Source organism: Chiloscyllium plagiosum, chromosome 10 (genome assembly GCF_004010195.1).
Source record: "Chiloscyllium plagiosum isolate BGI_BamShark_2017 chromosome 10, ASM401019v2, whole genome shotgun sequence".
Classification (NCBI taxonomy): Eukaryota; Metazoa; Chordata; class Chondrichthyes; order Orectolobiformes; family Hemiscylliidae; genus Chiloscyllium; species Chiloscyllium plagiosum.
This window is the reverse complement of record NC_057719.1, coordinates 43,421,142-43,437,797: the sequence shown is the minus strand read 5'-3', so window position 1 is coordinate 43,437,797 and position 16,656 is coordinate 43,421,142. Positions and strand designations below refer to the sequence as shown.

General features: G+C 38.5%; 1 protein-coding gene across 2 annotated transcripts in view; it reads left to right on the top strand.

Annotated features, from left to right (window-relative positions):
• sos2 (son of sevenless homolog 2 (Drosophila)) overlaps positions 1-16,656 on the top strand; it is a 99,940-nt gene that overhangs the window by 74,934 nt on the left and 8,350 nt on the right. Inside the window, exons 16-22 of one of the 2 annotated variants that reach the window (XM_043697601.1) lie at positions 1,369-1,531; positions 3,733-3,850; positions 8,817-8,989; positions 9,101-9,217; positions 11,560-11,806; positions 12,541-12,594; positions 13,843-13,884. In XM_043697601.1, coding sequence (XP_043553536.1) covers positions 1,369-1,531; positions 3,733-3,850; positions 8,817-8,989; positions 9,101-9,217; positions 11,560-11,806; positions 12,541-12,594; positions 13,843-13,884 — 914 coding nt within the window. The remainder of the gene's footprint in view (positions 1-1,368; positions 1,532-3,732; positions 3,851-8,816; positions 8,990-9,100; positions 9,218-11,559; positions 11,807-12,540; positions 12,595-13,842; positions 13,885-16,656) is intronic. The other variant, XM_043697602.1, reaches the window with a different exon arrangement.

Genomic DNA, 16,656 nt, shown 5'->3' with positions numbered 1-16,656 from the left:
CTTTCTCATGCATATAGATCAGGTTGCTGTTCCAGAAGGACTATCTGACCTAGTTTTTTCTTAAATTAACCCTTCACAAAAATAACCACACTCATGTACCACTATTTTGAAAATCTGACTTCTTAAAAAGGTAATATATACATATATAAATCTATCACTTTTCAGCAGCTTATTCCATACTTTAATGTTATGTATACAAACACCATGTCCTGTCCAGTGGGACATTAAGGAGACTTAAGCCAGTAAGCCACTCTTTACCAAGAACTCAAAGTATATGCTTGTTTTGGGATTCTGTTTCTCTACCAAGATTTTGTCAAGTAAGAATCCATTGTATGCAAGTATTCTTCTTTATCCTCTTCCATTTTCTTGCTATTGTCACTGGACTAATAATGCAGAGACCCAGGTAACATGCTAGCGACAGAGGTTCTCATCTATGTCTGGTCTAGTCTGTGACTGCAGACCCACATCAATGTGGTTGACTCTCAACCACCCTCTGAAATGACATAAAAAGATATTCAGTTGTATCAACCCATTTAAAAAAATCTCACGATAGGATTAAAATCAAGCAAGCCCTCTGGCATCAACGTAGGCACCGGAATGACAATGATAACCTCAGCCCTACTAACTCTGCAAGTTCTCCTCACCAACGTCTGGGGGCTAGTGCTAAAATTGGGTGAGCTATTCCACATGCAGAAACCGCCTAATGTAGTCATACTCACAAGACCCAGACAACATGATCACTACCCTGGGTATGTCATGTGCCACCAGTGTAGAGTCAGGAGGGAGAGCCCTGGGAGTTCTCACCAACACCTTTCCAAGGGCACTTGGAGGTGGGCAACAAATGCTGGCCCAGCCAGTGATCTCGTTTTCAATAAATGAATATTTTTTAAAAAGCTGCAAACAGTACCTCAGCTGATTATAAGAGTTGCAAAGTCAGAGACTGTTCCTGTCAACCCCGTCTCCATGTTGAGCACAAAAGGACTCAAAATATTTTTATTACTCTATGCAGACAAGAGGAGCTGACTATTTACCTTTGAACGAGCAGGTTTGCACGAGGACAAGTTGATTTTGACAATGAAGATGGCAAGTAAAAAAAGTTGGAATTTTTTGGCAAAAGTCAAGATGGACTTGTAGACAAGATTGACTATTAACTGAGTATATATGGTAATCAGGCACCTCTATTTACTATCTTTACAACACTTGACTTGCCCCGTTTGGAAAATCTCTGGTTTTGATAGCTAACTACACCTGCAGTATAGAAAACAGAGATGAGATTGATGTGTTTTTCAGCAAGACAAATATTAATTTTTTGACACAACACTTTTCATGTTTTCTACTTGTGAATATTTATTATTTTCCCTTCTGTAGGTGTATTGTAGAAGCAGAAAACTTTGAGGAGAGAGTAGCAGTTTTAAGTCGAATTATAGAGATCTTGCAAGTTTTCCAGGAACTCAACAATTTTAATGGTGTCCTGGAAATTGTCAGTACAGTAAACTCTGTGCCAGTTTATAGGCTGGATCACACTTTTGAGGTGAGTGTTTTACATGGACTGTTTTAGTTTTGCACCTCCTGATCAATTAATATTTGCAATTATTTCTATTATTCAAGTAAAAAGCACTGTTCATTTTTAAATATAACTGTCAGTCAATTTATCAGCTGCTATTTGAATATTCAATTAATATATGTTAGGCAGTTAATCATCTTATTTGTAATTGACCTATATGGAACAAATCTGATAAATCTGAATCTTTCATCCAGTATGTACAACAATGACCAATTATAGTTTGAACCTGTATATAAAATATCATTATAATAACAGATCAATTAACAGCTACTTGGAGAAAGTTGCACAATTCAGAAAATGCTTTCTGTTGATTTTGTTCTTCCTGCGTTTCACCATTCACCATTATTCACCATTATTTGTCAATGATTTAAAAGATGGTGATGCTAAGGTGATTTTTTTTTTAATTTGTGTTTTAATTTAAGTGTAATGTAATCTTAATGTAAGTGTTTTCCTTTATTTTTCTTCTTCGTCACTTCCTCCTTCCTACCCTTGCTCAATATTATACAACATTAACTCTAACAGCTTGAGGTAGGGAGAGGCGAGGGGGAGTTTAAATAAGAGAAAATGTTTTCAGAAGTTCCCAATTTTAGCTGGGATTGTGTTGTTGTGTCATGCACATTCTCCTTCTTATGATTTAAAAGAATAATGTAGTCAGTTACTTCTGCCTGGTTGAGGTTCTCACTTGATAGCATCTGATGTGCACAAAGTTAAAAACTTCTTTGAATGACACTGAGTCTGTTTGTGGTTTGTGATGATGTGGTGTCCCTCTTTTTTTGTTCCTAATTTTGTCTTTACAATGTGTGTAAATTTAAGAGTGGTCAGTGTTTCACAGAATGGAGAGAAATTTGTGGATTTTAAACTGACTGAGATTAAACACAGGATAATTGTCATTGAAACAGGCTATTTGGCTCAACTAGTACATGTCAAAATAGATGATTTACTCGAGCCTTCTCCCACCTTTACTAATCTAATTCCAATCATTGTAACCCTCTAATCCGCTTTCTTTTCATGTGGTGGTCTATCTTTGAATGGAACTATTATATTCACCTCTACTAGCAAAATCATGTAAGGGAAAGAAATTTTTTCTGGATGTCTTGGTTATTATTTTATATTGTTAGCTTCTCGCTACAAGAGAAACATTACTCTATCAAAATCTTTCATAATGTTGAAATCTCATCCTCTTTTCACGATAAAAGAGACCAGCCTGTTGATCCTTCATTGATTCAAATACTCTCACCCTTTTAGTATTATCCCTATAAATCATCTCTGTACGCTCTCCAGTATGTCTCTATCCTTTCTACAATAGGGAAAACAGAATTATACACCATACCCTGTGTGGTCGAGGCAATGTTGGAGACAGATTTAACATAACCTCCTTACTTTTAAATGCTGAGCCTCTAAAAATAAGATCAGATGAATGGTTTACTTTTTGTTTTTTTTTACCTTGTTGACTTGTGGCATAACTTTGTAATCAGTGTGTTTGTATTCTGAGATTCCTTATCCCCTCTACCTACCTAGACTTGCAAATTCCAAGTAACACGTTACCTCCTTATTCTTCCTATTAAAATTTGTGACGATGCATTTATTTGTTGAAACTTTATTTACCAATTATTTGCCAATTTTGCAACTTTATTAATGGCTTTATCTTATAATCCATTGTGAAAGTGAATGTACACCAACTTAATTGCATTATCGTCATCAACCCCCCCCCCCCCCCCGCATTATCTCACCAAAAAATGCACAAACCTATTAGTTATGCATGATCTAGTTTCAACAAATCTGTGTTGACTTTCCTTAATTAATCTACATTTGTTCAAGTGTCTGTAATTATTTTGCTTTAATATTTTTAAAAGCTTTTCCAACACTGAGGTTAAACTAAGTACCCTGTTTTCGGTTTATCTTGTGTCCTTTTAGGAATAAAAAAAAACCTATTCTCTTTTCTTGTTTGACAAATGTGAATCCTGTATGAAAAATCAGAGTGCAATGTCAGAGATGCTGTTATTAATAAGAAAATGAAAACAAACTACTTTTAATTCAAATAAATGTTGAATTTCTATCATAACTGTCAGTTTTAAAGGAATTTGACTTCCCGGTATTTTTTTAAAATTATCTAGCACTTGATTTCTTTAAACTACATTGGAGCACCTTTTATTACATATTTTACATAGGCATTGCCTGAGAGAAAGAAAAAAGTTTTAGAAGAAGCAGTGGACCTAAGTCAAGACCATTTCAAGAAGTACCTAGCTAAACTTAAGTCAATAAATCCACCTTGTGTGCCTTTCTTTGGTAGGTAATACAACTAATTATCAATTTAGTATTTTGATGTGATTTAACAATGTATTATGCATTATACCTGCTTCTGTAGTGTATTGGTAAATGACTGCACATTATTTCCATTAGCTACGTTACATACACAATATATATAAAAACTTGTACAGAATGTCAAGTTGGTTGTTACCCAAAGTCTTTTTTCTCACTAACTTAGTTTGCACTTTTTATAATTAATAACATTGAAATCAGTGACTTGCTTATTTTATAATTTGGAGGAGCTGGTGTTGGACTCAGGTGGCCAAAGTTAAAAATCATACATTACCAGGTTATAGTCCAAAGAATTTATTTGGAACCACTAGCTTTCGAAGCGCTGCTCTTTCATCAGGTGGTTGTGGAGCAGGACCATAAGACACAGAATTTATAGCAAAAGATTACAGTATCATGCGGCTGAAATATATTAAGCACTTAAAATCTTTCACATTTTAGAATGGTTTTCCTAGTTTCAGTTTGTTATTATGTAAATCCCAGAACTCCTTTTAAGTCACATTCTCAAGATAACTTTAGGTTTTCGAACAAAATGTGTCATCTCAGCTTAGACAGTGCATTAAAGGTGTGAGGTTAAAGTAACTCTGTGTCCCAATCTTGAGTCAGACTGGTTTTATTTCGAAAGTGGGATTTACAGAATCTTATATGGATTGACTGGAGGTTATGCATTTTTTGAGCAAAATAAAATTCTGCAAATACAGATTAGTCCCATAAACATATGTGTGCGCGTGTCGGAGAGACAGAGTCAGTGTGAGTGCATGTGAGCGAGAGTGTATACGTGTATGTGTAAGCTTGGTAAAGAATGTGTGAGAGACATGCCCTGGGGCATAGTACATTTGCGAGACAGAGCAGACGCTACGATAATGGTTGAATGTACACTGCGCAACAATCACCAAGCAAGGGTGTTCCCTCCCAGTCGGGGAATACTTCACCGGCCTGGGACATTCTCCAAGGTGGACTTTTGGATAAGCAATAATGCAAAGTGGCCAAGCAGAGGCTAATAGCCAAGTTCAGTACCCATGAGGATGGTTTCAACCGGGACCTTGGGTTCATGTCACACTATAGGTGACCCCACTACATTATATGCGCTCTCTTGAACTAGCATACACCCTCTCTCATAGGCACACATACACGCCCCACAATCACACCCATGCACGCACCCTCACAGGCTTATACCCCATCACACTCACACACATACTTTACCATGCATACACATACACTCTCACATTCACTCACACTCTCACAGACACACTCACTCTGTCTCTCCTGCATGCACACACATATAAGTTTATGGATTGAATGTGTATTTGCAGAATTATATTTTATTTTGTTCAAAAAATACATAACGTACAGTCATAAGGTCATAGAGATGTACAGCACAGATACAGACCCTTTGGTCCAACTTGTCCACGCCAACTAGATATCCCAACCTGATCTAGTCCCATTTGCCAGCGCTTGGCCCATATCCCTCCAAACATTTCCTATTCAAATACCCATCCAGATACCTTTTAAATGTTGCAATTGTACCACCTCCACCACTTCCTCTGGCAGCTCATTCCATACTCGCACCACCCTGTGTGTGAAAATGCTGCCCCTTAGGCCCTTCTCTATTTTTCTCCTCTCACAGTAAGCTTATGCCCTCTAGTTCTAGACTCCTCGACCCCAGGGAAAATACTTTGTCTGTTTATTCTATCCATGCGCCTCATGATTTTATAAACCACTATAAGGTCACCCCTTAGCCTTCGACACGCCAGGTAAAACAGCCTGAGCCTATTCAGCATCTCCCTATATGTCAATTCCTCCAACCCTGGCAACATCCTTGTAAATCTTTTTTGAACCCTTTCAAGTTTCACAACATCCTTCCGATAGGAAAGAGACCAGAATTGCAAGCAATATTCCAAAAGTGGCCTAGCCAATGTCCTGTAAGGCCGCAACATGACCTCCCAATCCTATACTCAATGCTCTGGCCATTAAAGGAAAGCATACCAAATGCAGCCTTCACTATCCTATCTACCTGTGACTCTCTCAAGGAGCTATTAACCTGCATTCCAAGGAATCTCCCTAGGACCTTACCATTAAGTTTGTAAATCCTGCTAAGATTTGATTTTCCAAAATGCAGCACATCACATTTATCGAAATTAAACTCCACCTGCCGCTCCTCAGCCCATTGGCCCACCCGATCAAGATCCCGTTGTAATCTGAGGTAACCGTCTTCGCTGCCCACTACATTTCCAATTTTTGTGTCATTTGCAAACTTATTAACTATATCTCCTATGTTCACATCCACATCATTTATATAAATGACGAAAAATAGTGGACCCAGCACCGATCCTTGTGGCACTCCACTGGTCACAGGCCTCCAGTCTGAAACACAACCGTCCACCACACCCTCTGTCTTCTACCTTCGAGCCAGTTCTGTATTCAAATGGCTAGTTCTCCATGTATTCCATGAGATCTAATCTCGCTAACCAGTCTCCCTTGGGGAACCTTGTCGAACGCCTTACTGAAGTTCATATAGATCATGTCTACTGCTTTGCTCTCATCAATCCTCTTTGTTACTTTTTCAAAAAACTCGATCAAGTTTGTGAGACATGATTTCCCACGCACAAAGCCATGTTGACTATCCCAAATCAGTCCTCGCCTTTCCAAACATGTGTAAATCCTGTCCTTCAGAATTCGCTCCAACAACTTGCCCACCACCGAAGTCAAGGCTCACTAGTCTATAGTTCCCTGGATTGTCCTTACCACCTTTCTTCAATAATGGTACCACGTTAGCCAACCTCCAGTCTTCTGGCACCTCACCTGTGACTATCGATGATATGAATATCTCAGCAAGGGGCCCAGCAATCACTTTCCCAGCTTCCCACTTTTATGCGTTTCAAGACACTCAGAACTTCTTCCTCTGTAATGTGGACGTTTTACAAAATGTCAGCATCTGTTTCCCACATTCTATATCTTACATGTCCTTCTTCACAGTAAACATTGATGCAAAATACTCATTTAGTATCTCCCTCATCTCCTGCGGTTCCACACATTGGTTGCCTTGCTGATCTTTGCCTTGCTGGCCCTATTCGCTCCATAGTTACCCTTTTATCCTTAATGTATTTGTAAAAACTCTTTGGATTCTCTTTAACCCTATTTGCCAAAGCTATCTCATGTCCCCTTTTTGCCCTCCTGATTTCCCTCTTAAGTATACTCCTTCCTTTATACTCTTCTAAGGATTCACTCGATCTATCCTGTCTATACCTGACATATACTTCCTCCTTTTTCTTAACTAAACCCTCAATTCCTCTACCCTACCAGCCTTTCCTTTCACCCGAACAGGAATATACTGTCTCTGGACTCTTGTTATCTCATTCCTGAAGGCATTCCATTTTCCAGCCATCCCTTTACCTGCGAACATCTGCACCAATCAGCTTTTGAAAGTTCTTGCCTCATACTATCAAAATTAACCTTCGTCCAATTTAGAACTTCAACTTTTAGATCTGGACCATCCTTTTGCATCACTATTTTAAAACTGAAGGAATTATGTTTGCTGGCCCCAAAATGCTCTCCCACCGACACTTGAGTCACCTGCCCTGCCTTATATCCCAAGAGTAGGTCAAGTTTTGCACCTTCTTTAGTAGGTACATCAACATACTGACTTAGAAAATGTTCTTGTACACTCATAACAAATTCCTCTCCATCTAAACCCTTAACACTATGGCAGACCCAGTCTGTGTTTGGAAAGTTAAAATCCCCTGCCATAACCACCGTATTATTGTTTGGGATAACTGAAATCTCCTTAAAAATTTGTTTTTCAATTTCCCGCTGACTATTAGGGGGTCTATATTATTTCTGAGTTCCACCCAAATAACCTCCCAGGATGTAGTTCCAGGAATATTCTCCCCCATACACTAGCTCCTCAGCCATGTATTCGTCTGTGCTATCCTCTTATTCCTACCCTCACTAGCTCGTATCACTAGGAGTAATCCAGATATTACTAACCTCGAGAACCTCATTTTTAAATTCCTGCCTAACTTTCTATATTCTCCCTTCAGAAGCTCATCCTTTTCTCTTCCTATGTCATTGGTACCAATATGTACAATGCCCTCCTGCTGGTCCCTCTCTCCTTTGAGAACATTCGGCACCCTCTCTGAGACACAGTTAATTCATGTAAGATTCTGTAAATCCCAATTCAGAAATCGAACCAGTCTGTCTCAAGGTTGGGACACAGACAGACATTATTCTCACACCTTTAATACATCGTCTGAGCTGAGATGACACATTTTGTTAGAAAATCAGAAGTTATCTTGAGAATGTGATTTCAAAGGAGTTCTGGGATTTACATATTAACAAACCAAAACTAGGAAAACCATTCAAAAAGGTGAGACTTAATATCAGTTTTTTAATATATTTCAACCGCATTATACTGTAACCTTTTGCTAGAAATTCTGTGTCTTATGGTCCTGCTCCACAACCACCTACAGTCATAGAGATGTACAGCATGGAAACAGACCCTTCAGTCCAACCTGTCCATGCCGACCAGATATCCCAACCCAATCTAGTCCCACCTGCCAGCACCTAGCCCATATCCCTCCAAACCCTTCCTATTCATATACCCATCCAAATGCCTCTTAAATGTTGCAATTGTACCAGCCTCCACCACATCCTCTGGCAGCTCATTCCATACACGTACCACCCTCTGTGTGAAAACGTTGCCCCTTAGGTCTCTTTTATATCTTTCCCCTCTCACCCTAAAACTATGCCCTCTAGTTTTGGACTCCCTGACCCGAGGGAAAAGACTTTGCCTATTTATCCTATTCATGCCCCTCATAATTTTGTAAGCCTAAGCACTTCAAAAGGTGTTGCTTCCAAATAAGTTTATTTTATAATTAGTTAAGTATATTGGAGACAAGTTTTAAGACCAATGTTTATGAATTGTTTCTGATCAAAGGTATTTACTTGACAAATATTCTTAAAACCGAAGTGGGGAATCCAGATTTTCTAAAACGATGCGGGAAAGAACTAATAAATTTTAGCAAACGAAGGAAAGTAGCTGAAATCACGGGCGAAATTCAACAGTATCAGAATCAGCCCTACTGCCTACAAGTGGAGACTGACATAAAGGTAGTTATTTTGGTGCTTCTTTCATAAAGTTCATCCTTTATTACCAGTTTTAGAATAAATTTTTTACATAGTTCACAAAGTCATTAAAGATCTGTTTGTGTTAATGCATAGAAATTCTTTGAAAATCTGAATCCAATGGAGAACAGAAATGAAAAAGAGTTTACAGACTATTTGTTCAACAAATCATTGGTAATTGAACCACGAAACTGCAAACAGCCACCACGCTTTGTAAGTTGCCCATAATTTTGATTTTGTTTTAGTAGTCGCATTAGTTGAGGAGAAGAACATCAGTCAATTTGCATTCATTTGAGGGTATTGGCTTAAAGTCGATAAGTATGCCACTTGGTTTTACATTTAAACATTATTGCTTAATTCACTTTTTAAAAATACAGCAATGTAGAAAATAGGTGCAGGAGTAAACTATTTGGCCTTCGATCCTACCTTGTTCTTGCTTTCTCCCCATAGCATTTGGGGCGGCATTTGGCTCAGTGGTTAGCACTGCTGCCTCACAGCACTAGGGACCCAGGTTCGATTCCAGCCTCTGTCTATGTGGAGTTGGTTCATTCTCCCCGTGTCTAAGTGGGTTTCCTGCAGGTGCTCTAGCTTCCTCCCACAGTCCAAGGATGTGCAGGTCAAGTGAATTGGCTGTGCTAAATTGGCCATAGTGTTAGGTGCAATAGTCAGAGGGAAATGGTCTGGGTGGGTTACTCTTTGGAGGGTTTAATCCGTTTGGCCCTAAGAACTATATCCAAACCCTTTTTGAAAACATTCAATGTTTTGGCCTTGACTGCTTTCTGTGATAGAGAATTCCATAGGCTTACCATAGAGTATTAGAGTCATTTGCATGGAAACACTCTTCGATCCAACTCATCCATGCTGACCAAGTTTCCCAAACTAAACCAGTCCAACTTGCCTGTATTTGGCCCATATCCCCCTCAACCTTTCCTATTCATGTAGCTGTCCAAATGGCTTTTAAATGTTGTTACTGTACCTGCGTCCGCCATTTCCTCTGGCAGTTCATTCTACATACAAGCCATCCACCACTATTTTGTTTCCTGTAACTTAGCTAATTTTGTATCTGTGTTGTCACTGTTTAGTTTTAATTCCATGGAGTTCAACTTTGCTGGAAATTCTATTATATTTTATACATGTTATATATAATATATATCATAATCTATTATAAAACACTTCTTGAAATCCATGTATACCATATCAACTACTTTACACTTTCAACCTTCTCTATTACCGCATCAAAAAAATCTCAAACAGGTTAGTTGCCCACAATTTGTTTTTACCAAATCCATGATGGTATTCCTTAAATAATCCATTCTTGTCTAAGTGATTGTTAATTTTATCCTGGATTCTTGATTCAATACACTTTTCCACCAATAAGGTTGAACTGACTCCCCCATAGTTGCTATGTTTATCCTTGTCCCCTTTTTTTTTGAAAAGCAATGTAGCTTTTACAATTCTTTTATCTTTCAGCACCAAGGTCAGGATCTCTTAATTCCCACTCTTGCATTGTTCAGCAGCTTCTGATACGTGCCATCTGGTCCTGGCATCCATTATCTCAACCATCTCCTTTTTTCGCTATGATTGTTTAGATTGTTACATGTTACAGTAAATTGGAATTCTTTCAGTAGTTAACTTTCTGTAAAGTTATGAGAATATAGTAACTCGCTGTGTTCATCTATATACAATGTAAACCTATATCTCAGTGAATTTATAATATTTCATAGTTGCACCTTCTGTAAGATTGATTTCTTCACAACAAATGATGGACTTCAAATCTTAATGTTTTTCTAGTGAATGCTAAAATCATGTTGTTATATCATGAAAATAGTTTACTTAAAAAGTGATTATTCTTATTATCCAGATATCATTGCTGGATAATAGCAGTGTTGCTGACTGATCAGCCAAAAGTAAACTTTCTTTGCGTTTTGTGGAAATATTAAGTTTCCTCTTGCCTAAGGAATAATACTAAATTGAATGGAATTATATCATTTATCCATACCAGTATCTATGCTGGACGAGCAAATCATGTGGAAACCACCTTTCCAATTGAGTCTTCTCAAGAATGGGTAGGGAATCCATCACTAGATTACCTTTATTGAAGAAAACAATTTGTCCTGACATTGTGACAGTTTGATAAAACTCCAGATCCTGAATTCTTCTGTTCTTTTGTTTAGCCTTGAGACATTATTTGTAGGGTTCTGATTAAAAATAATGAGTTTTGTAGTTCAAAATGATGAAAATAATTTTATTTAATGAGTTATGACTTTGTTCTGAAGGAGTTCAACCAATGAGCAGTCCCATCAAAATCTGACATCACTTGTATTCTCCATCTGTGCTGAGAAGGCACAAAAATAAAAAAAAACACTAAGGGTATTGGGAATGAGGAATGAAATAACCCAACATTGTTGCTGGGTATGTCTACTACAGTACCTTTTCTTCATGCGATCTAAAAGTGTTAATATTATTGGATCAGGTATCAGTTATATTTTACTATTCTGCAAGAAGTGATGTTAACTTTAGCAGTGACAATAATCTTATTTACCTTTTCTCTTTAGCCAAGAAAAACATCATATTCCTTAAAGTCTCCAGGAATAAGACCAAATCCCTCAAGGCATGCCTCTACCTCTGCAATCCCAAAGAATCCTATACAGGAACCATGCAAGATCAGCTTCAGCAGAATTCCTGAAACTGAAAATGATTCAACATTGTCTATCCCAAACTCCCCAAATACACCATCAACTCCAAGTGTATTTGCTTCTCCTGAGTTCAATGTGTTTGATGGAGATGTTTCCAGCCCTACCAGTGAGTGTCATTTTGTTCTGTAACATGTCATTAATATTGATACTGGGTTAATAAACTTAAGTAAGCTGCCCTTCTAAAACCTTAAAGTTTCAAGTGACAAGTATGTGACTCAAGACATCTTTTTGAAGAAAATTTCAAAATCATTGAGTGTGTTCCTCATAGCGCCACAGAAATCACATAGGTCATGACACTGACTAATTTACTAACAGACCAGATGGTTGCAGATTTAATTTGAAGTATGTGCTGAAACATCAGTTTGTTTGTACACAAGAAGACATTGAGGCACTGGAAAACCAATCTAATCTTTGACCTGATGTTTTCTCAGCTAATGCTGGTATTTTAAGGAGAAACGGTTAAAATTAATTTTAAAATTGAAAATTGCCTTACTGGAAATACAATGATTAGTAAATATTTGGTTACGTGCATGGGAGGAGAATGTGAGGACTGCAGATGCTGGAGATCAGAGTCGAGAGTGTGTTGCTGGGAAAGCACAGCAGGTTAGGCAGCATCCGAGGAGCAGGAGAATCGGCATTTTGGGCATAAGCCCTTCATCAGGATGAAGGGATTATGCCCGAAATGTCGATTCTCCTGCTCCTTGGATGCTGCCTGATCTGCTATGCTTTCCCAGCAACATACTCTTGACTTACGTGCATTGCAGAAATTAGACACATTAAGTGTGGCTGATTTTCTAGCTGTTGTGCTTTTACTTTCATTTATTCCTGTGTCTTCTGCAGGTAGTTCAAGTTCAGTCTGTTCCACGATCTTTGCTCCTGTTCACATTGGTGCTGGTATGGCAGCTCATGCTGGGTTTTTTAATGTCCACTCATGCTGTTGGCTTGCTTTTGTTTCTTGACTCAACAGCATCTGCTTACTAATTGTAACAATACTGCTTTTGTCTGGCTGTGGTTGATTAACAGATAATTGCATTCATCTGATTTTAATAAATTTGAATACATTTTTCATTGCTTGATATCCAAAACAAAATGTTTGATCATTCTCATGATCTGCTCCGATAATTACAATGAAATGGCACTGAAGAGAATTTACTTTACGTGGCTTCCTTCATTTAGTTGCATTCACTTAGTGAAATTAAAGTGTACTGTTACTGTTCATTTTGTTGCATTAAGTTAGCAAGTATTGAATCCTAATGCAAAGCATAGGTTTACATCAACACTAGAGCTGTAACGTTATGCAGATACTAAAAATTACATATTGAATTAAAAGGCTTGTGTCACTTCCTACATGTGCCAGGTGGCACAATAAACAAAGCTGTGACATAAGTATTTGAAAAATAGTTCTATTTTGCTGAAATAACAGATGTGTTAAATGAATTAGACTAGTCTTTAACACTGACTATGCCCAAGATCAACCAAACTGTCATAAATTAACTGCTATGTCATATAGTATTATATTTCATGTTGGCTTGTTGGTCACCCTAATACCTTCTGACCCAGCTAAATATTAAGCTTAAAACCTTCTATAGAGGACTGTGAAAAAGATTAACGTTTGAGATAAAAAGTATTAAATCTCGCTGTAACACCAAACTACTGTTTAAAAAAAAACTCTTAAAACAATTTCCAGCAATTTCTTGTTTATTAATGTTTTGAGCCATCACTTCTCTGAAGATCCAAAGGTTGTTAATTTCATTTCTGAAGCTCAGTTCCCCTGTTTATCCTGCTATCTTACACTTACCAATCCCCAAAGTGCTTCTCTCCCTGGTTCAGACTGAGACTACTGTTGTCTCCAGGTCAGGCTGGGTGGGAGATCAGACAACTTAATAGTTATATTACTTTGATGTTGAAATATGTGACATTCACTGAGGCAGGATTGGCAGAATTTACACCATCGAACATAATTTATAACTTAATTGTGTTATGCAGAATAGAATTTAAAAGTTTCAAGTTTTAGACAATCCATTTATATAAATCACTGTATCCTAAAACATGGCCACATATTGCAGTTCTTGTATAACTTAAATATGATTACAACTTAATTGCTGGTGACATTTTTAAACCATTTGTCATTTTCTTTTACAGGTAGTAACACCATTTTTGCATCTGTCCTGCTGCCACCATCCAGTAGGTTAAGAACATTTATTCTTGCTACTCTCACCTTCATTTCTTGCTGATGCAGTTTCAAATTCTGAGTATTTGTTGCTCTGTTAGCTAATCTATTCGAAGGTAAACACACAATAAACCCATTTCTTTTATGTTCTTATGGGGTTCTTTGCCACTAAGACTAAAACCATACTTAGATCGTTGTTTTTTTAGATTAGATTACTTAGTGTGGAAACAGGCCCTTCGGCCCAACAAGTTCACACCGACCCTCCGAAAAGCAACCCACCCAGACCCACTCACCTACATTTACCCCTTCACCTAACACTATGGGCAATTTAGCATGGCCAATTCACCTAACCTGCACATCTTTGTGGGAGGAAACCAGAGCACCCGGAGGAAACCCATGCAGACACGAAGAACATGCAAACTCCACACAGATAGTTGCCTGAGGCGGGAATTGAACCGGGGTCCCTGGCGCTGTGAGGCAGCAGTGCTAACCCCTGTGCCACCGTGCCGCCTGTGCTTATCAAACAAAACTTCTCCTCAGTCTCCCCTTATCCCTGCATCTTGCTCTAGTTTCTCTTTCCTGTTCCTTTTTTTAAGATAATTCATCAATCAAATTTGCTCCCCATTCTCATAAGCTGTTCACCATCTAATTGTCTTCTGTGCTAGCTATGTCACATATGATTCTTCCACTTTCTGGTTCCCCTTTAAAAACTATCAGCAGCCACCTGCTCAAAAGTCTTTTCCTTGATTCTGTAAACCATACTCAAAATGTTAATTCTGTTTCTGTCTCCACAGATGCAGCCAGATCTGCTGAGTTTCTCTGTGGTTGTTGTAGATTTTCAGCATCTGCAATATTTTGCTTTAATCCTTGGTCTTTCTGTTATTGAAAGCTATTATGCCTCTTTCCAGATTTCCTTTTTTTGTATCCTTAATTGTATTCTTCCCTTCCAAAACTATGCCTGTATTTCCACCCCCACAGCTCATTGTTTGAATCTTTATTTAGATTCTATCCCTGCCACACCACCAAAAATAACCTAAATAACGTCATAAATGACATTGTCATTGACTGGCTACATTCATTAAAATCTCCGCAGGTTTTGACACTGACTTAATTTCTTCCAATGTCAGATTAATGGGATTGCCCTCATTTGGTTTTACACTCGTGTATCAAATTGTAATCAGTGCATTTCTAGCAATGGCCTGTCTTCCTGCCGTTGTGTCATTACTTTTGAATCGCAATAGATCTACCTTTGGGCTTTGGAGAAAGTGAGGAAAGTTTGGGCTTTGTCATCTTCCGGTTCAGATGCTACCATTTGGCAACATGATTGGGAAATATGGGGATCAGTCTGCACATATATGGTAATGATATAGACTCTCGACTGTCTCTCTTCACCTCTTCTAAAGATGCTCTTAGTATCTAGTATCTAGTTGTAACTGGGCCAAACTTTTCTTGAATGAAATATTGTAAAGTTCAAAACTATTAACTTCAGCAAACCCCAGGCTCCATAACCTCATGATTCCACCTGTCTTTCCTGGTTCTTTGCTCAAGATGAACTAGGCAGTTTGCATCCTTTTTGAGTTAAAGTTTAATGTTTGTTTTACTCCATGTGCTCCCCAACACCAAAACTGTAATATCACCCACTTGCTTCGTGCCTTTGGACATCTTCCACTCATGCCTTTATCATGTTGGTATTTTTGTTCTACGAAGCTGTTTCAGTGCTGTTCAGTTTCCTTCTGTAAGATTCAGTTCATTTAAAACTCTACTTCTAATATCTTATTCCTCACCTCATTCCACTTACCTTCTATGTCAGCTAATGATGACCAACATGGACGTAAGGTCCCTCAATGTTGCAAATTTAAAATTCCTTGTCATTATTCCTCAATATATTCTTGTGTTTAAAACTCTCAAAGGCCTTTCCCCTACCTCTAACCTTCTCTAATCCAAGAAACATTCTCACTGTTTCTCTGACACTGGCTTTAGTGTATAATCATAGAGTCATAGAGATGTACAGCATGGAAACAGATCTTTCGGTCCAACCTGTCCATGCCAACCAGATATCCCAACCCAATCTAGTCCCACCTGCCAGCACCTAGCCCATATCCCTCCAAACCCTTCCTATTCATATACCCATCAAAATGCCTCTTAAATGTTGCAATTGTACCAGCCTCCACCACATCCTCTGGCAGCTCATTCCATACATGTACCACCTTCTGTGAAAAAGTTGCCCCTTAGGTCTCTTTTATATCTTTCCCCTCTGACCCCAAACGTATGCACTCTAGTTCTGGACTCCCCCACCCCAGGGAAAAGACTATGTCTATTTATCCTATCTATGTCCCTCATAATTTTGTAAATCTCTATAAGGTTACCCCTCAGCCTCCGACGCTCCAGGGAAAACAGCCCCAGCCTGTTCAGCCTCTCCCTGTAGCTCAAATCCTCCAACCCTGGCAACATCCTTGTAAATCTTTTCTGAACCCTTTCAAGTTTCACAGCCCCTTTCCGATAGGAAGGAGACCGGAATTGCACGCAATATTCCAACAGTGGCCTAACCAATGTCCTGTTCAGCCACAACATGACCTCCCAGCTCCTGTACTCAATACTCTGACCAATAAAGGAAAGCATACCAAACACCTTCTTCACTATCCTATCTACCTGTGACTCCACTTTCAAGGAGCTATGAACCTGCACTCCAAGGTCTCTTTGTTCTGCAACACTCCCTAGGACCTTACCATTAAGTGTATAGGTCCTGCTAAGATTTGCTTTCCCAAAATGCAGCACCTCACATTTAT